General features: G+C 46.1%; 1 protein-coding gene across 12 annotated transcripts in view; it reads right to left on the bottom strand.

The window, feature by feature from the left end:
* TSPOAP1 (TSPO associated protein 1) overlaps positions 1-26,233 on the bottom strand; it is a 68,843-nt gene that overhangs the window by 32,537 nt on the left and 10,073 nt on the right. For 10 of the 12 annotated variants that reach the window (XM_038165667.2, XM_072026233.1, XM_027446022.3 and 7 more), the window contains exons 2-12: positions 23,703-23,810; positions 21,307-21,435; positions 18,902-19,078; positions 15,418-15,678; positions 10,176-10,283; positions 9,182-9,265; positions 7,857-7,946; positions 7,120-7,242; positions 6,631-6,735; positions 6,237-6,287; positions 279-462 (exon numbers count right to left, since the gene is read on the bottom strand). In XM_038165667.2, the coding sequence (XP_038021595.2) occupies positions 279-462; positions 6,237-6,287; positions 6,631-6,735; positions 7,120-7,242; positions 7,857-7,946; positions 9,182-9,265; positions 10,176-10,283; positions 15,418-15,678; positions 18,902-19,078; positions 21,307-21,435; positions 23,703-23,810 (1,420 nt within the window). Of the gene's footprint in view, positions 1-278; positions 463-6,236; positions 6,288-6,630; positions 6,736-7,119; positions 7,243-7,856; positions 7,947-9,181; positions 9,266-10,175; positions 10,284-14,437; positions 14,457-15,056; positions 15,083-15,417; positions 15,679-18,901; positions 19,079-21,306; positions 21,436-23,702; positions 23,811-26,233 lie in introns of those variants that run through there. The other 2 variants (XM_072026237.1, XM_072026236.1) reach the window with 2 other exon arrangements.

Genomic DNA, 26,233 nt, shown 5'->3' with positions numbered 1-26,233 from the left:
TCATGTCTCAGTAAGTGCAATTCATTTAACCGTGCAACAGACTGGGCACCCTACACTCTATTTGGTCAGTTCCCTGACAACACCAAGTTGTCTCCGTGACTACAAAATGAATTTTGGTTATTTACGAGAGAAAGAGAGATACAGACCGAGATCCCAGAAGTTGATACAGACCGAGATCCCCAAAACACATTTGCATTATTTTCTTTACACCTTTCCACTTACACAAATAATGACACATTTATCAAAACAACCACAGGCCAGGCATCTCCAGCAATTACCTTTCTCCCAGTGGAGCTGTGGGCTAGAGCTGCACAGTGCAAGAGGAAGCTCAGAAGTCACCAGTGTAGAGGTGAGAAGGTCAATTTTTCCTGTTTGAAGTCGGAATTGTTTGAGTTCCTGAGACAGGAGGCTGAACTGCTCTGTTTGATTGCGGCACTGCTCTTCTAGATCTTTCACCCGGGCCTGACAGGAAAGACACAAGATGAGGCACAAACCTACATTAAAATCATCACTGAGGCTCCAAATAGCATTCGTCTTTGCTACAACTCTTCAGAAACTGAGTGGGTCTCAGATTACAAGGACCTAACTGTATGCCCTGCCCAGGAAAGGTCAATAGCAATTGGAAGCTCTGCACCTAGAGTGTCTTCGAAAACCTGAGACTCCTTATCTATTAGGAGACTGACTACAAGATCAATTAGGAATTATCCCTGAAATATTGAGTTTGAACATTAATGTCCTATCCAAGACTTGCACAAGAAAGGATGTGATGAGTCAAAGATAAGTAAATTTTGGAAAGAAAAAGGCTGAGATAGCTTTGCATGTTTCTTAGAGCATTAATATCATGTCTGCAAAAGGATTTGCTCTCCCAGTGCTCTATTTCCTCCATCACCCCAGAAGCTCCAGGAAGCTCCCACAACCTTACCATGGCCTCCCCACAAGCTGTTCTGGGCATGACTTCCAGACACTAGGAAGGGCACAGAGCACTATCACTGTGGCCCATGCTGCAGAATGTTGGCGTGATGCCGGCAGCCCACAGGGTTTGCCACCAGGTCCTATAGGGATGACTTGCTCCATGAAAATGCATGCTGAGTACAAGAAAGCTGCATCTCAACTGGATGATATGCAGGGGAACATTGGAGAAATACTGTGCAAAGTATGAGAAATACTCATTCCTTCAACTTAAGACTACACTGCTAGGTAAGCATTTTTATCTCTTTTATAGTGTTCTCTTTCTACCATCTCTATATCTTCCCATTCCAAAATATTGCCAAGTCTTGGCTGTCCTTACACATCCCCACACCCTCCCTAGCTGCAGGCATATTTCCAGGAGAACACAACTGCTCCTTTCTCTCTCAGCTCTCTTGCCACCATGTAGTAGCTTAGTGTGGCTTCCTAGAAGTTTTCCTGTGTAGACCTTGCTCACGCCCTTCAAGTAATAAGAAGACACACAGTATTGGTGCTAGATGCAAACTTCTCATCACAAATTCTTCAACTGAGATCACGCAGAAGATTTGGCATCAGTGCATCTGGCTGAGGCACAGGCTCTGTGCGAGGTGACATTTGTTCAATCAATCTCTTCAAAATTTTCCATTCTATGAAACGTTTTTGAAATGTCTTTTTCTCCTTCCAACTCAAAAATTAAATCATGCTTTTGAAATGCTCTAGGAGACAGAAAGTCTGTTTCTAAGAAGCTCTAAAAGTAACAGTTCTGACCTGGATAAAGCTTTCTTTCTGGTCTCAGAGTACTGCAAAATCTTTCTGTCCCACTCCTTACCAATTTCCAAGTGTACATTCATTTTTATTTTAGCATAAAACACATGTTTTAAACTTGTCAGTTTTATAATTTGTTTCCTGTCAAGTAGCTAGGAACTCTCAGTCTTCAAGTGAAGCCTGGTGAAGTCTGAAGTGTGGCAAGGAGTAACTGTCCCTGTAATGAAAGAGATTATTACACGCCACAAGCAACTTTCAGAAGTGTCTGCAATTCTCTGCTTGCTCAGTCAACCCCGTCACTGAGGTCATGTTGTACAGGATTCCTCCACAACACAATACATGTAAATGCCTCTTAGCAGGCTACTCACAGAGGTTCGCATGTGGCTAGGCAAGCAGCACGTTTCCAGGGCAGTGCTAGGAAGCTGCGGGATAAGGAAGAGGAGCCCATGGACAAGGTCAAGAGCTGCAGAAAATGAGCAAGAACCAAGCCCCAGACACAGAAGAGACAGAAGTCTTTTGTGTCTATGCATCTATGCTTATCCCAAAAGGGGAAGAAAGATGAGCCACACACCAACCTGAGACTGAGTAGTGGGATTACCAGAAAAGGCTGCAAGAGCAGGGAGCAGTGCTTGGAGGGATCACGTTGACCAATTCAGGAACCGACCGCCAATTTCAGGAACCAATTTCCCTCACTGAGCTAGACCTAACCACTACCAGCTCATCCCTGTCCTCTTAGATACTCTCTTTGGCTGCTTTGTTACAATTCTCCTCCTACAAAGGATGTTCCCCCATCCAGACATCCTTTGCTACCTTTCTCCATATCTTCTGCTACCTGTTTTGGTGATCAGAGAGTCATGATTTAGGTGAAAGAGGACTCTGGAGGTTTGCAGTCCAACCTCTTGCTCAAAGCAGGACTAACTCCAAACTTAACATTGGGATTAAAAGAACATCTATAACTCCACATAGATGTGGGTGCTACTTCTACAGAAAGTGGGCATACCCTGATGTCCTCAGGCTTTCTTCAGAAAAGAAAATAATTCCCTTTCTAAAAGTTCCCAACACTGTATTTGCCTTTAAGACCAGTACTATGAAGAGAGATGACATTTTATTTATAAAAGAGATACTTCGAAATCTGCTTTTCCTGTCACAACAGGTAACTGAGAGCCCATGCTGCACATTTTTGGTAATGGCTGCGTCTCCTCCATGGGCATACCTTTGCCCAATCAGTGCTGTCATTGATCTCCCCACTACCCACGAGACCTTCTCACTGATTTTGCAGTCAGGTTTGAAGGTGACTGCCAAAATCTGTTCTCTGTCAGGTACGAACTCCATCACTTCAGTAGAAGCCCTTATTCCAAATCTTTTGTCAATAGGCCAACCAGCACAGCTTCCAGACTACAATACCTTTATTACTTCACTAATTACTACCTCTTCTGTAAAAATTACTATTCACAATCTCTGCTTCCTGTCTTCCAACCAATTACAAAGCCAGCAGGTATTATTCTTTATGACTCTTTCGCTTGCAATGTTGTTGCCATTGCTTTTGGTTTTGAAGGAAATGCTTTCCTCTTGGACTGCAAGTAGTTGCCCAAAGACCTTGTCTTGTGTTGACATACAAGGTCAAAGACAAGGACCTTGTATGTGATGTATGGAGAAGGTGCACAGTTGGACAAATTTGAAAGATATGGAAAAGTCCAATAAAAGCTCAAAATTCTAATTGGCTGAGAAAGCAAAGCATTTAAACAGAAAAGCAGCTGCTCTATCAAACTCCTAGTGGCAGCTTCTTTAATTATATTTATTTCTTAAAGGTGACACTCTTGCAATCTTTTCCTGAGTATAGTTAAAACAGAAATATCAAGCAACTGTCAAAGCCAGGACAGAGGAGAAAAATGTCCTGCTTGACAGGATTATTGCAGTACCTGCATGCAATCCAAAGTACTCTGGTAGCAAGGAGAAAAGCAAAGAGATATAAAACCAAATCAGCAGTTACACTAGCCAAAAATTAACAACCTGCAAAGATAACCCAACCCTCAGTTTGAATGAGATTTGTTTCTCACCAACTTTGTGTCCACCTTGTCCCATATAGAGATCCCCACCTCTATGCAATCATCTGCTTGCTGAACAAAAGCCAAATCCCCAATACCAATTGCATGAACAAGGTAGCCATGCACATTTTGAGGGCCTCCAAATCACAGTAAGATCTGAACAAATGAGTTTAAGTGCTAAATTTCAAGCTTTCTTTTCCCAGCACATTGCAGCCATCCCTACCTACCACACAATGGATTGTTTGTGCATAGACTCCCCAGCTCTGAGACCAAGGAGTGCTAGGAATCAAAGCCCAGTTCAGAATGTGGCTTTGCCACAATTTCAAGGAGCAGACAGACTGCTCAGTCATGCACCCTGCTCCTAAGTCAGGGAAAACAAGCCAATTTGAGCCAGGTTTACTGCATTTCCCTACAAATTTCTGCACTGTATACTTGAAAGCAGGCTGTTGCCTTTGGTATCAATGAAGTACAAAAGGCAGTTGACACTTTGTCCCATGCACATCAGAAAAACTACTAAATTCCTTCGTCACCGTGTCCATACCCCCCAAGGTTTTCTTTCTAAGCAGAGTTGGTCATTCTGTGCATAGCATTTCCTCACACAGAAATGACCCCATACCTCTACTCATCCCCATCACTTCCCTATTACAGAGCTACACAGTAGTTGAAGTTGGAAGGCAGCTCTGGAGACCATCTAGTCCAATCCCCTCAGCTCAAAGCAGAGTCAGCTAAAGTAGGCTGCTGACAACCCAGTCTCCTTGGGTTTTGAACATCTCCAAAGAGGAAGACTCCACTTAGGACAACCATCTGACTGAACTCTTCCAAAAGAGGAATGGACCACACCCATTCTCCATTAATATTACATCAAAAAGCAATCCAAACACATCTAAAATGACAATATGAGGTGTTAAGTAATCACAACCCCATATCTGGCCCCTACACTGATATTCTGGAAGGACTATGATTATAGTTCAGTTGTTTAAACAACTGTTGCTCCACATTAAACTAGCTTTCAATGACAATTTCTCTCTCTTTTTGCCACCTGGTGTCACTGACTTATAAAGTAATTCTGTACCAGAAATATGAAAGCAAGAACTGATGAGGCCTTTATGACCAGCTACTCAAACAGAAAAAAAACAACTGTTCCCTTTTTCCCCAACATGGGTAGATGTCTATTTTAAACCTGAGAGGCTGCTGCAATCCTTCGATGAATTAGTTCAGAAAACATTTGCCAAGTATCAAACCTCCCTTGCTGTAATGGCTGCTAAGAAGCCAGCTAAATACCAACTGATGTAAGAGTAGCACACATACCAACCCTGATCCTGTCTCTGCAGCCTGTCTCTGCAGATGTCCCAGAAAGAACATGGAAATGGGACAATATATAACATCACTTCCCTTCAATATTCACCCATCTTGCAACAATTTCAGTGCCATCTGGTTAGGAGCCCAGCACTCTTAGGATCTCCAGTTCAGATACAGGTCATGCCCACTCAAAGGAGATGCCATTTACAGACATGGAACAATCTTATGGATAAAGAAAACTTACCATCTTGCTCAATTCTTCTGGGCTCCTAACAACCACAGAGATCGACATAGGCAATTCAGGCTGCCATCTCCGACTGTACATGTATGTCACCACTATAGACATGGCCACAGCCTCATTAATAGGAGATCTCAATGTCCAGGTGTACAACGAAGCACTCTGCTCTTTCCCAGATATTTTATTACTCAGAAAGCCTCAGTGGACAGACAGAGCAGAAGCTGCTCCATGTGCCTTCACACCTAGCCCCAGTCTCAGGCAGCCACCAAATTACCACATCAGGTTTCAGGGTTTAGTGCTTTGCATTTGCAGTTCTAGGAATCCACAGCCAAGGTTTTCTCCTAAGTCATCTTAACCACTGAGACAGTGCAAATCAAAACCAAAACAGTGTTCATCCCATTTGCCAGCCTGCATCATTAAGCTGTCTGCCACCATGGCAAAGCATGTTCTGCGCAGATGTCACAGCACTCACACAACTGGTCTCAGACTAGCAAATGGGACAAGGGCACTGCCTCAAACATCATCACTCATTATCTTCAGGCAAAGGACACAATTCAACCTATACACACAAAAAAAAAATATATCAAATAACATGGACACAAGTATTCCTCCTCCCTGCAGATGACCCTGGAAATGGAGCAGGCAGATCTGAGGTTGGTTACTTAATGCATCCCTGAAAGAGTTGCTGGACACTGTCTGAATGAAATAACCTATTTGAGGACTGAACAAGTTAGGATTTAACCACACAAAACTCTCATCTCAGTGACTACACTCTGCCAGCACAACCAATAATTATACACAGCAGCAACGTTTTGTGTCAAGTCAATACTTTATCACATTTTGCTCAAGAACTAATACAATCCAGGGCATCAAGAAAAATGACATTAAGAACAAAAGATACCAACTCTGCAACCACTAGATCATCTTGTTTTATTTTGTCTTACCTCTAGAAGCTGTACTGCTCCTTCATGTTCCCTTTTTGCCTCTGCCTGTGCCTAAGAAAAAAGAGACAGAGTAAATAAGAAAGCAGTCTACCTAAACTCACTTCTACTATCATCATCACCCTGACAGACACTATTATAGCTTTAAGACACATTATAGACTGAAGGCATCTTTGGTCTATGGACAAACAGCTGTGGGAGATCATTTATGAGAAAAACCCCTCAATTTGCTCAAGTACCAGAGTTCACCTAGACACAGAGACTCTTCCTTGGGTTACTTTAGTAGATTCACATATAGCTCCTCCATACATTGCTCCTCCAAGCAACAAAGTGCAGGAGTCCCAGCTCTTCTGGGAATTCATAGAATAAGATGTCTGATCACTCACACACTGCATACCTGCTGTAACCGTCTGACTTCCTCTTGTTTCTCCTGCAGGACTAGCAGCGCTTCCTTGTGTTCGGCTTCCAGCTGCTGCCTTCGCTCAGCCACATCTCTCATGTGCTGCAGAACAATTCACAGACAGTTTAAAGGCAATGTTACTGAAATAATGTCCTATGTCCTGCCACGAGCCATGGAGTTAAAACATGGTCTGTATCTCACAGAGGAGAAAGTAAGAAATTCTTGCCACAAGCCAGAGCAACACAAAGAGAATCTTAAAATCAGTGATGACCACCTTATATTCCCCTTCCACCCAAATCCCTGCAGCAGCCTTTCCCAAGTCCCTCTGCTCCCTTCGGAAGGCCATGTCACAGGATCCTGCATGGCAGAACCCCCAGCAGAAGCACCAAATCTAAAGAACAGACAAAAAAAAAAAAAAGCGAAGAGACAACCTCTGCCATCCAAAAACAGCACTAAGCATCTGGACAGTCCTTCCAGCCTACTGACCTTCAACACCTGCTCTAGATTCTCCAGCTTGGTTTGAAGTCCTTGATTTGTCTGAATTACTGAATCCCGTTCCTTAGTAACCAAAACAACCTGCAACTTCAGGTCAGCATTCTCAGATTCAACCTGAAGAGAAAGGATTGGCAATTAGCACATATAGCCATAGGTATTTGTTATATGAAGAATGGAGGACAATTTATTTCCATACGCTATTTTACAGACCTGCTTCTTACTTGTAACACCAAAATCATCAACCTCCTCTCCCTGTCTTCCATTCAGAACAAATACTGCCGTATTTACACGCACATGCCATTTCTCCTACTAGGTTCTCTTTAGCAGGGGGGAAGGAATTGGGATAAGAAGAAGTTATTTACTGAAGAGATACAAACAAAACACACAAGCTCTGAGAGCTTTTTTTTTTTAATTCTATATAGTGGGATTAGTGGGATTAACCACAGAGAACTGTGCAGAAAGACACAATAACCTGCTGAAACTGCATTTACCTCCTCCACTTACTATAGGAGGTTCCAGTAATGTATTTTGTTTCTGTAGCACACTATGGATTGATGACCACTTGCAATGCAGATTACCAAGTAAAGAAAAATCCTTCCAATTAGAACAAACAATTGCTAAATATGTTGGAAGACCTATGCACGGTGGCAACATGATGACTCAGTTCATCTCAGAAAGTTTTACGGAAGGTAATGCTCCATCTGACAAACAAAAATACTGCTTTTTACCTGTCCTGCCCATCCAGCCTTCTCATTCAGCTGCAAGTTCTCTTCAGCCAGTCGTGCATTTTCACTCTGTATCTCCTGCAGCTGGATCTCCTGTCCAGAAACAGCAGGTGTTACCATTCCAAGGTCCTCAGACTAACTCCCCCACCTTTTTCTGCATGACTTCATTGTTCCTGTTGACTGATGGTTCAGGATGCTGGCAGGATACTGCTTGAGCAGTGGAAGGTAACAGTGTGCAGCACTGCTCAGGCAGATACCAGCCCCATCTCAGATGGTCTCGTAAGTTGCTTTTCTTATTTATATAGCCTCAAACCTCAGAATAAGAAAGACATTTCCTTGTCAACTTCTGTCTAGAACTCTATCTCTACCAACAATTCATCAAGTTTCATTGCTGGTTCAAGACTGCAGTCTTCTCTACAAATTTCAGTGGAGGAAGAAGAATTTTATGTCTCTGAGCAGGCAGGAAGCCATGGACACTTACTGAGTTATGCAAGTCTAGTCCACCTACAGCCATTACAGCATCAGAGGAATTTGAGAGTTTCATAATTACAAGTGACTCCACAGAGACACACGCACATACATACATTCCCACACCACACAGTTTTAAGGAAACATTTTCACATTTTCTGGATATTCCAAGAGCTAATACCCTGTACTGGAGAGTCTCAATCCCAGTCTTTCAAGATGACTTGGTCCCTTCTTGATCTCAAAAATCTGCTAACAACAATCTTATTCCCTAAACACTCCATACTTACCCAAACAGTGAGCTATGCATCATGGACATGTAGAACTGACATCTGAGCAAGAGGCAAAACAACTATTCAAAGGGTCATCACCCTTTGACAAAACTATACATTGTGGCAGTCATTAATACCACCAGAGTTGCTCAGCAAGGTAGAAACAGAAGGGAGAAATCTGGATGCTGTGATATGACCTGCAAAACCTCCATGAAATGGAAAAGAGGCAAGGTTTCATCCAAAAAAAAAAAGAAGCACAAGAAAATTATGTGCAATTACTTTCTCAAGATGCAGAAATTTTTGATGTTTGCCTGGAGTACATGTGAAAATAGAAAGCATCTCCCCAGACTTGCAAAGGCTATGGAGTTTCATCCAGTGATTTATGTAGCTTTATCCAACCCACAACTAGCTGAAGGACTAAATAAAAAATTCCAGCTCCAAGGGCTGAAGCCCAGAATTTGTGACACCGTTCAAAAAGATGACTGGCAACTCATTACTGCAATAAACAAACAGAACCCAAGACAACCACACAACAACCTAAAATCTTATTCTACCATTAGATTCACAACACTAGGCAATGAGAACACTTACGAGTTCTTTGCATCTTTTATGTTTTTTCCTCACTTCATGCTCAAGGTTTTCACATTTTTTGCGCTTTTTCTTGAGTTCAAATTCCTGCACAAAACAAGAATAAATAGATCACTAAGTCCATGTTCTTACAGTGCAGAACAAATTCGGGCTCTGCTTCTCAGACCCAATGCTATATTAGCTTTTCCCATTTTCTTAAGAAAAACTCTTTTTTACAAACATAAATAACATATAAACCTAGGGAGATTTTTCAAATAACACTGTAAACCAAAAAACATTTTAAGTAAAACAGCTACTCCTCTCTTTCTCAACCCTTTCAACTTCTGGAAACAGTTCTCTATTTCCCATCTGCAAAGATTGTCCTTATTTGTGTAGGATAGGATGAAGGACAAGATGTGAGGAACAAGAATAAAAAAGTTGTGCAGAATATGAAGCCTGAAACAACAGCTGTGCTAAACTAGCTCTTTTTCTAATCCAGTTGACATCTAACAAACAGCAGACATCATCTGGTTATGTACCTTTATCTATAGTTACTTGCGATCACTCTTAGTTCCCAAGATAGAAAAGAATGGCTAAACTTCACTGTGAACTGTCCTAGTTTGCCAGAATAATTCACAAGGGCCATATTCCTCACAACATCTGTCCCAAGTTAGTCACATCTGTTTCCCAGTTCAGATAAGACTAAACTAAACACATCACAGAATCTATTGGCATGGTTTCCTCTCATTTTAGTCTGATACATTCCCCCACCAGCTCACGTAAGATGCAGCACAATACCAGGAGATGTCTCCCAGAAGCACTCTCAATGCAGAGATAGCCTTTGCAGGTTGTGCCTACAAAAGACTTCAGTCCCCCAAACCTCTGCCTGGATCCTATGGGTGAAAACCACAAGAAAGCAGTGCACTCCTTCACCTAAAACCAGACTGGTTTTATTCTGGAAGGGAAGTGCCAATACGCACAGACCCCTCTTGCACCCACAGACAGGGCAACAACTCACCAGCTGCTGAATCTGTTGGCTGCTCTCTGGGTCTGTTATTGCATTTCTAGGAGGGAAATTTTCATGTCCTTCAGAGGCAATGCCCAATGGTAGCACGCCTGGTTCCACCTGGAAAGCAAGTAAGATATCAGAGAGCTCAAGGACAGTCAGGAGAACAGAGCCCACCTCACAACACATGTGCTAAGGGAGAAGACGCTCTCCTGGCCGTACCACCTAAGACAGAAACATCCCACATGAAAACTTCTGACCTTCTCCAGAATTTATGATTAGAAAGGTTGATGTCACATCAGGGATCAGTCAGCTACCAGAGAGAGACGTGTTGGACAGGTTCTGGAGCCCAGTGCCACTCAGACCAGCTTGACTAAACCACCCATCTGCAATGGTGGATTCGAGGAAGTTCTCAGGTTTAAGCTCCCCTTCGTGCCTCATCTGAAGTTTCAATGAGAGGCATCAGCAACACCTTCCATGGCCTTCTCCAAAGCAATAAACAGAGGAGGAAGATGATCAGATGGGAGGACAAAACCCTCATAAACTTGAGACAGTAGAAATCAGTGAAGATCTCAGAATACAAGAAAATCAGTCAAAAACAACTTCAGAAGAACTACTAAAAACACAGGAAAAAATCTATTATTTATGGCCTAGTGACAAAGTTTCACAAGCAACTTTATTACACACCTCAGGAATTTCTAAGCTGTTTTATTTTTGTTTGTTTGTTTGTTTTTTACCTGTTTTGTGCACAAGTTTCTAACGGAATACCCTTTAATTTGGGCTACAAACACACCTTTAATCCTCTAAATTTTCACTCTCAACTGATATCTGACCTGGCATTGTCTGGTCAGAGTAATCCCTGACAGGAGGGTAAGGTGTGAGGTAAACTGAAGAAAGAGGGCAACATTTAAATATTGAATTTAAAGTTGTTTTTGATAAATGGTTTTAGAGACAGGAGATTGTGATCATCAAATCCAACTTGTACGGTGAAGAAGCAGGAGGACTTTGTGACTCCATCTCAGCCTCTAACCTTCATCTGTCTGCCATCAGAACTGGAATTTCTCATTTCACTTTGAGCATCTACAGTCTGAGGGATCTGTGACAGATCTACGTTATTAAGTCTGAGCTCCCTTTATAGTCAGTTATTAAGAGAATATCCCAGCACTACACCTGCTGTCTCTTATCTATTTCAGACTTGAAACTCTGGTTTTAAATACAACTATATTCATGGCTCCACTGCTGAAACCCAGGAAACTATGAGACTACAAGCCTGGGCTATCAAAGCTTTCACATTTTCTGCTACAGAGCTGGTGCTCGAAATTGGAAAAATCCTGAAACCACCATCCCGCAGCAAGGCTCACAGATATTAGCACCCCTGGAACAAGGGTGACATTGGTCTGGCAGATCAAGACCCAACCAGTGGCTGGAAATCCTGAGATCCTCTACCCAGGCCATGGTGCCTTACAAGCCCCAGCACTCAGAAGCCTTCAAATGTTTTGTAAAAACATTATTTTTGCCAGTGGAACCATCCTTTGGGACTAAGGTAACTAACTAAACCCCTCAGTCTCACTTGGAACTTGAAAGGCTTTCGGTTAATATTTAGCTTTGGGATACCCACGTGTTGAGATTTTTATTTTTAAACTATCTGGCACATACTAAGTTTCAAATCTATATTCTCCCCACCCACACAAAAATTTTGCTTCCTCACAAACTGAAAACATTGCACGTTAGTCAGCTTTAATGAAGTAACGTCCCAAGGAACGCTAGTGGATATACCACCTAAGGTTTGATACCTACTGTACCAGTAACATGCACTATGCTTAAGAAGCCATCCTCTCACAAACAAATATACAAAGCAAATCTGCTTGCTTGTAAACATTTTTCATTAAAATGATAAATAAAATGATGAAATTCCTAATTACAGCCAACCTACAAAATTTAGAAAATTAAATTTGCCTGCTTGGACCTAATTTCCTCCCAAGAACAAAGACAATCCCCCCAGCCACATGCTATTGTGGCTGCTATTATATACTGCTATTTTTCTGTAGAACCCAGACTCATCACCACATCAGACAACTGGTAAATGAGACTGGCACACACCATGAAGAGAGCTGTGATTTTGAGCTGTGCCACCTCATTCACGGCAGAGCCTGGAAGATGCTCAGTGAATTCAGGTGTAAGTATTCTGTTCAGCAAAACAGTTAAAAATAACCAGAGAAAAGCTGCTTTCCACCCTCGAAGCTATCCACAGTGTGCACCTACATTGGCAGAGCCAATTGAGACAGCACGGTGGGGCTGCACAGCTGATGAGACATCAAGGATGTATTGGTTTAAGTCAAGCATACAACAGGCACAGAAGTATCCGTGCTTTGGCAAATGACCAGAATGTTTGAAGCAAGCAATAAAGTAAATTAAAAATGTTGTAGGCTGTCTAGAAAGCTCTGTCCTTGGCATCCAGGAAGCATCACTGCAATCCTGCCCCTAAATCATGTTCCGTGATTTAGCTGTGGTCCCTTCCCTCAGCTGTGCCAGGGCAGCTCTGAACAATACCACACAGAGCTGGACCAGAAAACTGATGCAGGTTACAGAAAAAGATGGAAGGAAGACTGTGGATGCTAGGCCACTTTTAACTCTGATCTGTTCTCTAGTCCCTAACACTTCACTGCAGCAGTACAACTGAAGGGGTAGCGGGGACATGCAGTGGGGGACAGGAGGCTGTTTAAGCTGGCACTGTCAATGAGAGAAATCCCTCTTAAATTATGATTGGACTTAACAGAGATAAGCATCATTTCTAATCCCTAAAGAAGTAGAGAAATCAGCAGGAAAACAGAGAAAAGGGATTTTCCAATGACAGTTAGAAACAAAGCTTGTTCTTTACGTCCTGAGGAAGTTCTTTGAAAGTCATGGAATACAGCCCTGATGCACTGTGCCAGGGAGAGAGACGGAAGAGTGGAATTATTTATTTTAACTGCAGTAAGTGGGATTACTGCCACAAGGGCTAACTTCATTCTCAATGCTGCACCACTGTGCCCACATGAACACAGCCCACTGAGCCCAGGGTATTCTGTGCTACAGTTTCAGCTGTGAGACTGGCAATAGTTCCTTACTCCCTGCTAATTACTGCTATCAGATTTAGTCTTCTTGTTATTTTTGAGAGAGAAAATCTTTTGACAATGAGGACAGACTCCCCTGAATCAGAGAAATGAAGAGCAGATGTGCGAAAGGATAAAATGCATGTTCTCTCTCATGAGAAGAATCTGACAGAATCTGGAGGATCAATTTAACATCAAGGTACAGAAGGGCTGTCCAAGGATGATAACAGCAGAGCAGGACCAAAAAAAAAAAAAAGAAAGAAAGACAGAAAAGCCTGTACATCCATCCCCACATCCCCATCACGGAAGAGTTTAGGCGGTGAGGGCTCACCATGGCAGAAATTTCAAACTGTGAGGAACAGAACTGAGGATCTGTATCAAACTGAACTGTCTGATAGAAGAAATGTGGAGACCAGTAAAATAAATGGTAACAAATCACCAAGATTAGACAAAATTCAACCAAGAGTGCATGAACTGAATCTCTCATTTCAGTAGTAACTGAGTAAGGACATGTACTGATTCACTTCTCTGACACTGCCTTAATAAAAATTGCTGGTAAAATATCAAGTTTTAAAAGTATTTCAGTGGTGATCTGGGAAAAAAGAGACTAGCACATTTGACATCTGTTCCCAGCAAACCCATAGGAAACAAAGATTAATCAAGTATTTAAAACAAACAAACAAACCAAAAAAAACTTCCTCCTACACTCCCAAATCTGTAAAATGAGTGAGGATCAGTAGGTACAGTTTGCTTGGGTACTCTGCTACAGTTCTTTTAAAGGTTTCTGCAGACACTAAGCCACCAAAGGATGGGGGAAGGTTTTCTCTCAGGTAAATATTTGGTAAAAATAAGAAGACTAATGGAGAAGCAGCAGGAACTGTGCTGCCCAAGAACTGATGCTGCATTGACACAAACGGTGAAAAGAGTCTCATGACACTGGGAGATTACAGTGTGGCATTACAGAAATGATCTTTTAATAGAACCCAAAGCTTACACAAACAGGCAAAGAGATGTATTAGGAAAGGGAGAGAAAACTTCATTATGTCGCTCTATAAATCAGTGACAGCCTCTGGGATACTGCATGCTGCAGTGCTTCCCCCAACACAAAAACAGTAGAGAAAATGTACAAAGAAAGGAGACAAAGATGATCAACGCTGAGTAATGAAAGAGGCTAGAACCCACCAGTACAGAAACAAAAAGTGGCTGGAGGAATACAGGAGAAAGGTCACAAGTCACTTGGAAAAGATGAACACTAAATGAATATTCAGTGCATTCAGTACAACCGCGGGGCAATACCCGCGAGCAGCTGGCAGTTCAGAGCAGCCGCTCCTCACACAGACTCCGGGTGCGAAATTCCGCCCCAGGACACTGCGGGTACTGAAAAATTCAATCAGAAATCGGAGGAAGCCCCAGCAGATAAATCCACCAGGTGGCGGAGGACCCCGCGGTGCCATCCCCGGCTCGGCCCGGCCTCCTCCTGCCGCGGCCCCGGGCCCGGGCCCCCCGACGGGCCGAGCCCGTTTGCCGGCCCCGGCCTCGCCCGCGGAGCGTCTCTCTCGCCCCCGCAGCCGCCAGGAAGCGCCGCTGCCCACAGCGGGCCCGCGGGCAGCAGGGCCCCGCCGCGGAGGCCCCAGCAGAGGGGCCGGGCCGGGCCGGGCCGGGCCGCGCTGAGCCGCCCCGGCCCAGCGGCACCGGGCCGCGCCGCGGGGCAGCTGCTGCCCGGCGGAGCCCCGGACCCGCCCCGGGCCCCGTTCGTCGCTCCCCGGCCCGGCGCGGGTGGCCGCGGGAGGCCCGGCCTTACCTGCCGGCAGCGCGGCGCGGCGGGGATTTAGCGGGGCCGTACCACTGCGGCCGCGGGGGGGCGGCCCGGACCCTGCTCAGCGCGGCCTGGGCGTGAGGCGAAGCCCGGGGGGCAAAGGCCCGGAGCTAAAGGGCGCTCTGCTCCACCGCCACGGAGCCCTCGAAGGTGGGGTGGGGGGCTGCCGGCAGCGGCCACCGTCCCCTTGCTAGGCGATGCTTGGTGCTTGGGCAGGCCACTTTGAAAACGAGCACAGCCAACGTTGAGTGCAGCGCTCATGTGCTCTTTGCAGGCTTCCTGAGAACATTGTTTAATTCAGTAACGAAATCACAAGACTTTTCGCTTGCTGACCCACTTGTCTCACCTTCCTGTGTGCTTCCACTCTTAGCACTGGGTCTCCCGAGCGGGCCTCCTTTGGTAGAGGTGAGTCTTTGATGCAGGTATTTAGTGTTGCTCCCAGGCAGGTGGTGGCACTTGGCAAAGAGCTGCCTGAACTGGTTTTAGAGGAACGCAGGCACTCCTTGAAATTCTTCAGAGCAATCTGTCTCTGCAGCCGCAGCACTTCTTTCTGGGACTCCCGCAGCAGCCGATCAAACTCAACAACGTTTAGGCAGCAAGGGTCATCCTGCAGAAAACGCAAACCCAGCAGTGTATCACTGCCAAGCTTGAAAAGGTGGAGCAGGTCACGGTGGTGATTTCACACACAAACTGCGAAAGTGTTACCAAATAACTAGCAGCAAAAACAGGTAATGTAGCACACAAAGATTTTAGTTTCCTGCATCTCCAAAGCCTCAAAAACAGTCATTTTGCATCCCTTATTTCAATATGTTATTTCTCCCACAGATGAAAACTAGCCTGTAATGCTTCTACAAGTATCCCAGTGCAAAGCTATACTAAAAAGGGCCTAGCATGTGTTTTCTAAGTATTTGCCAGCAGAGAGCGTGTCAGGATAATAAAATCTCATTTCCCCGCAAAACAAGAGCCTCGGCTGGTTCCCTTTATTGTGAGTGCTGGCATTCTCTGCAGCCCTATGCATGCATGGTGGGTTAGGTTTTTAAATGCTAGGAATAATGAAGAATATCTGAGACTTGTTAAGTTCTAACTCAGGATGTTGTTGTTTATTTTTTTAAACATTCTTGATTTCTAACCTCATCAGAGAGGGATAGATGGGCTACTATCTTCAGCACAAGTGGTCACTCTGGACCTACAGCCAGCAGCTTTTAAAGGAAACCAGTGCAAATTTTATTCTCACAAAAAAAAAAAAAAGGTGTGCATGTATCACCAGTTTTGTTAATTCTTCACAGGTTTTTACAGATTTCAGGAAGCTGAAAAAACATGTACCTGCATGTCTGTACATACATACAAAAGCTGGTTATGAAAACCTGTCTTTACAAATACACTGCTGAAGGAGACATTGCTCATTCCCCTGGAAACCTCCTAAGCCAGTGAATTCAATACATAATTGGTATCCAAGACAAATTTAATCTGCTTCCCTGTTCACTTCTTATACACCCTAAAAATAGTGTGTGCTTCGCAAATGCAATTGTAGTCAAAAAACGTAATTGCTCTCAAGCTACAAGGGGGAAACTGAGGCACCATTAATGGGAACTGGTTACAGATTTAAGAAGCAAGCAGCTGGGCCCTCCCATGTACACGCTATCAGGGTATAGTTCTTTAAACAAAATTGACTGTGGCTGCAAAAAACTCCCTTCCCCCACCAAAAAAAAAGAAAGAAAAAAAAAAAAAAAGGCAGCTATTATCAACAGAAAGCCTCCACAGCCTGGGGAACAAGGGAGTAGAAAAAAGCTCAGATTTCCCCTCATATTATGCATGTTCCCTGCAGCTGCCTTGCCATTCCCTGAAATTCCTTGTTTCCAAGAATCTCCACTGCAAGAAATTGAAGTCTGCTGAGAGCTGGTGCTAGGGCTTGGTTGGAAACCCATCACTGGAGAATGATCTCAGGAAATCATTTTATCCTGAGAGCCCTAATTTTGCAAAACAAGGGCAATGCTTTTGCAGTCCGGTGTGCAGGTTGTCTTGCCAGTGGAAAGGAACTGAGCAGATCCATTTCATAGCTACTGAAGAATTTGTGCGGAATTAAGTATGCTAGATTAAAATTGATTTGGTTACAAACTCTGAGCATGCACATAATATCTCTGCATATAAACCCCTTCACTGGCATAATGCATTTTGCATGCTACAGACAGATTAGGTGAATTTTGAATTTTAACTAGCTGAGAATTAAAATTTAATGAGCAGTTTGCTTGGAAGAGAAATGGGAAAAACAAGAGCAGATGGAATGATTTTATCTCCAGCAATTTTTCTCTGCAGATTCCCTGCTCATCTATTGGTGCCCTCCATTGCTGGTACCTTGGCAGGTTAAACAGGTGGTTCTATCTTCCCAGCCAGTGTTGTCACCCAGGCCGTAGCAAGGCAGAAGCTGAAATCAACCCTGAGGATTACACCAATGTGTATTTCCTTGGCCATTAACAAGTCTTGCTCTCCTGTCTTTGTCACATTCTTCTGTAGTTTGTTACTTTCCTATCCCTGGCAGATTCAGGTTGGTTGCTCAGCATGCTCTGCTGTGAAAATCAGACAGCTTTGATAGGCTGTTCCTGCTTCTGTGGGGGTTGCAGCAAGCAGTCAGGAGGACATGAAGGAAATTTGTTCTCAATGAGACTGTAGGACACATGCAGACCTGGATAACTTTCTCCTGTTTAATTTAATGCCAGAAGGGATCACTGGGGCAGCTCTTTACAAAGAGCAAACACCACCCAATTATTCTTGTCCTGACTAGACCTACATTAGGGAAAGAGGAAGAAGAATCTACCTGCAAACATGCAGTTAAAGCAAACATATGGAGAGCTCAGGGAATGAAATAAAGCTGCTTTCAGCAAGGAAGTATTTGTCACCTCAGTATTACTGTAGGTAGAGTAAGTAGAAATGCAAGTATTCTTTCAGCTCAGCTGGGTGCAAGAACATAGCGCTGCACTTGACCACAACCATATTGGTGAAAAAGAGAGAATGAGAGTTTGTTAACCGACCTACACCAAAAGTTTCCAGCTTAGGAACAAAAGACATACCTGATATGCGCAGAACAGATTGCTCTAGTCATCTTGAGTGAGAACTGTTTTATCTAGCTTCATATGTCTGCAGAGGCTCCTTTCAGAGCCATTGCAGAGAATAGGTGCTTCGAGGGAATGACACATCCAAGCAGTTTTTAGATACCTCAGGATGAGCGGAATTAACCGTTTTATCTCATCAGTTATTTCAGCAAGTTATGTGCTAGTGCTAAAGGGAATGCAGGCAACCAGCCTTGTTGTAGGCATCAGCACTGTAGATGGTTTCATGGACACAAACCCTCATCTTGGGATTTGTATCCACAAATATGCACTACTGTGGCTGTAAGCACTCAGAAAGCTGCGGTTGAGGACATGAGATTCAGAGTGGTTATTGGGAATGTGCTCAGCTGGTTTACTTTTTAAAGGAATGTCTTAAAAGGAAGTCCTGCTTCTACATCTCACTTGAAGTTTAGCGCTGTGAAAGGTCATCCTGTATCTGTGGCTTCTTGGGGGCTTTCCAGGGGGAGACTTTTAGGTCACTGCTGAAAATGGCAGCACAGACCCACGAATTCATGAAGTGAGAATTGGAGTATCCCCCAACATACTGTTCTGGAGGGGTCTGGACCCCATCTTGGCCACACACTTACCCAACTTCTCCCATACCAACTCACACATCAAATGCTCTGTTTTCAGTCTGTCCTTCTCACACTGCTGGAGCGTGGTTCCCAGCATTGTTACTGCACTGTTTTTACCCAGCCACTGCATGATGTCCCAGAAGTTTCTCACCTTCCCTGCAATGAGCTTAGCCTGCAGCTCCCGGCACTCCTGCTGCAGAGCTTCAATCTGCTTGTCTTTCGCCAGGAGAGCACTGGCTTGCTCTGTCAGGTCCTTGGCACGCTGGCAGGCAAATGCTTTTTTACACAGCTCCAGGCTGGAACCCTTTAGAGGCACCGGAGCAGTTACCTATACCAGAGAGAGCAGCAAGAGAGAAAGCCACATACATTGGTGTTGATCAACTACCACCCCAACTACCATCAGGCAGCCTAGCCCCAAAAGGGGAGAACAAGAGGTGTATGGAAAGACAGACGGGAGAACAAGAGGTGTATAGAAAAGTGGGAGGAAAGAAGAAAGGCTTCTTAGAGAATTGGATCAGAGAGGAGGTGGGAGGGAGAAGGTGCTCAGCAGACTGGGCCAATGCATGTATAGTCAGCACAGAGGGCTGCAGACAGGGCAGCAGCAGCTGTGGGGAGGAGAAAGCCAGAATAAAGGCTGAAAGATAAGAGAGGACAGCAGAAAGGAGAGGAGGGTGGCAGGAAAGATGAGCATGGGAGCAAGAGTGAAGGCAGCCAAGACAGCAAGAGAAATGGGGCTTTTATGGAATCCTTGAAAGGCAAGGGGGAAGAGCTTCAGCATGCATGGGTGGAAAATACAGGCAAAGGGGAGTGGCAAGAGAGAGCCCAGTCAGGGCCAGCACAGCTGGGGGAAGATGGGATGTTCAGCCGAAGAAGCAGTTCAGCTTCACGCACTCCCTTGGAAGGGAGGGAAGAGCAAGAGTGGGAAGTTGTGGGGGACTACAAGGGGAGTAAAGGGGATGGGCAAAAGGCTGGGCACAGCCTCTGAGTAGAGGTCCTGGGCAGGGCATGATGCTGCCCAGCTGCAGTCTCCCCAGGATGACAGGTCTCAGCACTGCCCCCATCCCTAGCTGGCCCCCATCCCTAGGGCCAGCTCTCCCATGGGGTACCAGCACTGCTGAGTGGGTGGGTAGCTCACACATCCCTGTGCATCCCAGCCCTCTGGGCAGTGAGGCCATGTCTCATCCCCAGGTTTATCACACCCTGCCTCTCATCCAGCAGTTTTTCTCTGAACAAAACCTGGAAAACTTACAAGGAGGGACTCCCTCCCCTCCCTGACCAGGATCAGGGCATCCTCTGTGCAAACTTCTCCCCAGGTCTTTCTGAGCACCTCGCCCACACACAGAAGCTGCACACTGAGCTGGTTCCCCAGGACCTGTGTACCAGTTATGGAAGCCAACTGCTGCCAGATTAACCCCAGCTCCTCAGGGCACACAGCTGCCTGGTCCTACCTCCAGCCCACCTCTCTACAAACCTTGGCCACCCAAGTGTTCAGCTGCATGGAGACCTGGGCCAGCCAGTTGGTTCTCCAAGGGCTCACCCAGGTCTCAAACAGCAGCCACCCCAAAGTTTCACTTGGAAAAAAAAATAATGAAATGGTACTTGTGTAGTTGCTGGAGAGTTTGCATAGCTGTTAGATGCATAGCAAATGATTTCTCTCAGCACAGTATCTGCCAAGTCCATCTGGCAGCAACTGTTACACTGCAAGTACCAAAATCCTGTGGCAGAGGGACAGTGTGGTGCCGGGGGACAGCGAGGGCAGGCAATATCAGGAAAATCCCCTACCTTCTCTTCAGCAAAGCTTTCACTTCTCCTTTCTATCCTAAAGGGCTTGAATTCCCCCCACTCCTCCCCACACCACCACCCCCACCCCCCACCCCCCACCCCCAAAAAAAAAAGGTTTCATTCAAATGGGAGAAAGATTTTCCCTTACACTGCTACAAGCTACCTTTAGGTAGCTCATGCAAATGTTTGTCTGCAAAATCCCATGTCCTTCAGCCATCTCCCACCACTCCTGCACTGTATCAGAAACTATAGGGTTTCTAACAAACTGCTCTTCCGTTTGAGAAAGAAAAAACACACAGCTTGCACAAAAATGCTAGTGAGGTGTGGATGGGGCAGAACATAGTATCTCACCCCTTCCTGTTTTGCCTTACCACACTCCTTTTCTTATTCAAATACTTCCTGTTTCTTTTCGGTGAAGTCAGATGAATTATTTTTATGACTAGCCCAGGGAAAGCTGAGCTAATTACCTAAATTAATACCTTACATTAGGATGGCACATTTACAGCAAGAAACCAATTAGGAGGAAATTGCTCAAAACCAGCTCCCCAAGCATAAGTAGAAGCTGGTGATGGCTGTCCCCTCAGCTCAGTTTTGTGATTCCTGCGCTGTTATAGATGTACAAAGCAAGACTGCCATGTGGCCTTGCCTGGTTTAAGGAAAGGGAAAAGAAGAGGGCCTTCTGTTCCTATAAAAGTAGCAAGCAAGAAGTGCCAGTGGTGAGGTGCTCTCCTAGCCCAGCCTCCCAACTCAGCAATGCAGAGGCTCAACACTCACGACTTTGAGGTTTGCCTCCTGGAGTTTCCGGGCTCTCTCCTCCAGGCGTTTGGCGATCACCGCCAGCTCTGCGTTCTTCCTCTTCAGGTGCTTAACCTTCTCCTCTGTTTCAGGGAAGCAGCTCCTGCGCTGGATAACAGAAGGATTGACCTGAAAACCCTATTCAGTCTCCCCATGCACCCATGCTTGAAGCTGCCACTGAGGATGTCAGAGGTAGCAGAGGTCCCTTGCCCTGCCTGACCCACTCTGTGTCCACCGGGCTCTCCCCAACCAGGGCTTGGCCTGTTCTTGTACAGCTGTCCCAGATGATATACACTGACCTTCACTCGTCTCCTCTCCAGTCACTGAAGCCTCTGCTTTTCCTGATATTTTTGTTAACTTGACCTCTTAAACAAGAAGCCCCTTGCCCCACCCCAGTCCATCCATCTCTGCAGCCTGTCCGTCGCTCTCTCTGCTCTTTGCAGGCTCTGCCTTTGCTGGATGGGACTGAGCACATCACCAGAATCAGTCTATCCTGGCTGCTGGCCCTTTGGGCTTTCCCTTCCAAAGCCTGTCCAGTACATTTCCCTGCTGTTTCAGTACTCAACACATCACTGTGGATTTGCGCTGCATTACACCCCACATTACACCCCAAACTTTGCTTGCTTTTTTCCTTGCCCTCCTGACACTGAGACATAAGCTGAGGGGAATGGGGAGAAATCAGCCAAGGACTTTATGATGTTTGCAAACCAAATTTCCTTTTCCTTTCTATTGATTCTGTTTGCTCTTAATCCCCTTTTATTTGTTATCTGTCCATTTCGATAAGCTGCTGCTTGCCGATGGCTTGTTCTCTCAAGGTCGTACCCAGATGTGTTGTGCTGTCTTTTCACATCAGCAAAAATGTCAGGTCACCTGATCCTTTCACTTATTTTCTTCACTATCCCTGTGAGATCCCACCACATGCACTTGCTGCTTTCACTGTTTTATTTGCTTATCTTCATTTGGAAGACCAAGGCTGATTTTTGAGAGTAAGATTTGATGAGAGCTTATATGACAGTGCTTTGCTAAAATCCACATGAATGCTAATGGGTGACCCCCTGAGCCTGCAGGGCATACTGGATGTATGCTTTTAGTGTAGGAAAATTATCTAAAATCTGTTTTGAATTTGGTGATGTAAATCTGAAATGTTGAGTGATCAAATTTTCAAGGGCATTTTGAAGAGAAAAAATCAACCTGAACTGTATATTTCTCAGACTCTTTTACACCTTCTAATCCTTTTCAAACAGCAGTGGTGACACATGAAATATGAAGCTGCTATGACATTTACATTAGGAAATGGGAAGCACCTTTGCCTAGGATGGCATTATGGCCATACACTTCCAAAGGTGCACAGACGATGTGTAATGCAAGGTCCTCTCCCTCTGCACATTGTAGTTCAGAGCCAGGGTTGCTGATGAACCCCATTCCCAGCAGGAACAAGGAGGTTGTTCCTGAAGCATATCCTGCTGCCTGTGTCTTGGCAGCAGTACCCATCGCACTGCCTAGCCAAGCCCTGATGCCACACAGGTCCAGGCTGTTGAAGCATGCTGAACATGCTGAGCAGGTGGCTGGACCACAGCAGTGGAAGGACCTGAACTTTTGGGGACCTCTATGGTCATGGTCTCAGATCAGGAACTGAAAGTTTATAGGGTTGGACCAATGCAGCCCTGCCAGCATTGTGGGGTACTCAAACCCAGGGTGGCTACATCCCCACGTTGCAGGGCTTTACAGGCAGGGATATGCTCTGGTGAGGGGGGGGGAGCATCTCCTCTTCTTATTTCCTGGCTGCCAACCATGGGCTAGGGGAGCCAAGGATGTGGAAGTTGGGCAGAATGGGGCAGCCCACACTGTGGCTTTGGGTGCCAGGGGTGCAGCTGGAGAGCTGGGTGCTGAGCTCCCGCAGGAGCAGGGGGCAGTGCTGTGCTGTCACCAGAGCAGGGTGAAGTGAATCAGTGTTTCTGCTTTTTCCCTTAAAGAGGAAACAAGAGTGACTTCCCCCTCCCCGCTGTCAGCTCACGGCTGTGTTGCTCTCTGCCAGCCCTAGCAGGCAGCTGCGGAAAAGCCTCTTGCGGTTTCCAGCAGGCAAATAACGCAGGACAAAGATGGCAGGGAGGGCAGCAGCAGGTCACGAGGAAGGGGTCCTGCTCGAGCCAACAGCAGGTGCAGTGCAAAGGCACCCAGGGCACACAAGGCACCCAGGCCCCCTTTTCTTTCCCCCATGCCCTCCCCAGCTGATCTCACGTACCAGCATTTCTTGGATCTGGTGGCCAACGGCAGCTCGCCCCAAACAGGGCTCCCTCCCCATGGAGAATCCCACACCCCACATTGGTGTTCCTTGAGCCAACCCAGTGCCTGACCAGGCTGCATCCTCCGCTCACCAGCAAGCTGTTTTCTTCCACGAGACTAGAGTAGCGGTGCTGCAGGTCCTCCAGTGCACTCAGGAGCTTCGTGTTCTGGCTCACAAGGAAGCTGTAGTCAGCCCCGCTCTGCAAAACAGCATGGGAGAGGCAAGGCAGGGCTTCACCTCCCCTGGACGAGGAGGCCATGGCTGCATGCTCTCCCTGGCCCCACAGCAAGCTCAGCCCAGCTTCACTGGGAGGCCAGCAGGGTCATGGTGCAGGCAGTGAAGCAGCAGACTGAGACTTGGAGGCTGATTTCAGGAGGAAGAGAGGGGCTGCATGTCCTTTGGGGACAGCAGGAACAATGGCCATAGCTGGGTACTTGCAGATGCTTTTCCAGGTTCAAGGAGATGTATGCCCTACTAGCAGTGTGGAAAGTCAGGGAGATTGCTATCAAGGGCACACTGAACTCTGGCACCCCTCTACAAATGGTTCCATCACCCAGTGCCTCCCCATGGACCGGTGGGACTGGTCACCCTGCAGAGAGTCTTGGGCTGCATCAGGGTCTCAACTTGCATCTGGGGAAAAAGCCCAAACCCTGACATTGTTTCCAGCTGCTTGCGTTTTGACATCATACCACCTAAACCAGCTCAGATAAACGCAAGCAAAGCCAGCAAGAGCACATGCCACAACACACCAGACACATGTGCTCCTCCCTACAGCTCAGGGACCAGGTATTGTGTGGTTCTTGGAGGCAAAGAGACCTCCTCACCCCCCTCCTCAAGCCAGCCACACAGTTTAGCCCAGGAACCTGCCTGGGAGCCAGGCCCTGGCTCTGCCCTCCTTGTGACAGCCTTGGCTCCGGAAGAAGGCAACATGCCGGATTTCTTTGCAAAATACTACCTTAATTTTGTCACATCAAAAGCAGCAGCAGCTCTGCTGGGAGCTGTATATATAGCTTGTGGTTACTGCTTCCTGCACAGAGCAGCTCGCCGCAGGCTTGCTGCCGAAGCAGGGTCCCAGAAAGTATTTTTATGTGTTAGCAAAGCTCAGAGCCAAGCTATTGCTTCACATCTGCCATATGGCAGCAGCAAGCCATGGACTTCGAGAAGACCTAGACAGATGTTCTCCCAGCAGCCAGACCAGTCTTACAGGACCCAGGAATTCTTTGCTAGTGCCAATAAACACTTCCCAGGCTTTCCTGGCAGCAAGTCATATAAGCAGCTCACAGCACAAGGATGTTGATAAGCTCTAGGAAGTCTGAGACTGGGTAAAACTCATCACACTTTTGAACAAGACTATTCTTGGCTTCTTGATCACTTCTATCAGAGAAAAAGCACAGGAGAACAGTGCCACAAAGTCCATTGTGCCAAAACCCCCGGCATAGCCGGGCACAGCAAGCAGCCTCTCCCAACCTTTCACCCCTGTATAGAAATGCATTGGCACATCAGGGAGGAAAAACATGACTGGAAGAGACTGAAAACCAAAAGAAAACCCTTTAAAAATAAACCAGCCCTCTCCTGGCCTCACCCAATGCCCCAGGTGCCACCAGCCCTCTAAGCCCCCAAGAGGGGTATTTGATGCCTCGAGCTCCCAGGCCTTTGGCAGAGCTGTTTGTAGGTGTCCACCCTGAAGAAATCCCTGGGTTCAAGAAAGGTGGAGTGAAATGTCCCATGGGAAGAGATTGCATTGCCTTCCATTTGTGGGAAAGCAAACCTATATTTATTTTCTTCTTTTTTTCCACCCCTCTCAGCACAAAGGTGCAGTTGCTGCCTTATCTCCAAGGACACTGTGCCATGTGAGTCCCCTGGCATGACAAAGAAGCCCCCAGAGCCAAGTGCCACTCATCCTGCACAGTGCAGTGACCTGGGCCCAGAGACCCAGCACCAAGTCCTGCAGCACCAGTCCCATCCCTGCTGCTTTACAGGGACAGTAATGTGTCTCAGAGAATATTTCCCCCATTACCAGCTCCAGGAAGAGCAGAGCCCATGCAGAGGATGCTGTGAGTGCTGATGGGGGCACAAAGCAGGATGAGGGCATGGGGCGAATCCTGTCAGCATTTTTCAGGCAAGCACAGTGTTGCTGTGGGACGGTTCACTGCTCCTGTCCCCAGAGCCAGGAAGGCAGCTCCTGGGATGAAGTCAGAATGCATTATTTCCGTCTCCTTGCCACTGCCAAGAAGAGTAAAGCTTCTTGTCTTTGCTCTCTTCCATGCAGAGAGGCTCAGCCAGTGCCTTCTGCGCCTGGGGCAGGAGCTGGGCAGCCATGAAGGATGCAGGGTGCTGTGGCCTCTCCCCTCTGGCAGCCAGGGCTTCTGGCACATCACTATCGCGGTTCTGCAGGGGCTGATTGGCCCTTCTAACATGGCAGGGGCTCTGCTGGGGACTGACACCCAGATGGGCCTATTTATGTCTTTGAAGCCTCTTTACTGTAGCTACAAAACAGTGTCTTCACCAGGCCAGGATGCAAAGACTCACAGCTACTCTCCTCCTAGCCTGGGCTAGCAGGCTGTCCGCAGTTCAGCTGCGCTTCAGAGCCCACCACACAGCAGAGGCTGAGTCCACGCTAAG

This window comes from Anas platyrhynchos, chromosome 20 (genome assembly GCF_047663525.1).
Source record: "Anas platyrhynchos isolate ZD024472 breed Pekin duck chromosome 20, IASCAAS_PekinDuck_T2T, whole genome shotgun sequence".
NCBI classification, from domain to species: domain Eukaryota; kingdom Metazoa; phylum Chordata; class Aves; order Anseriformes; family Anatidae; genus Anas; species Anas platyrhynchos.
This window is presented reverse-complemented; position numbering and strand designations above follow the sequence as displayed.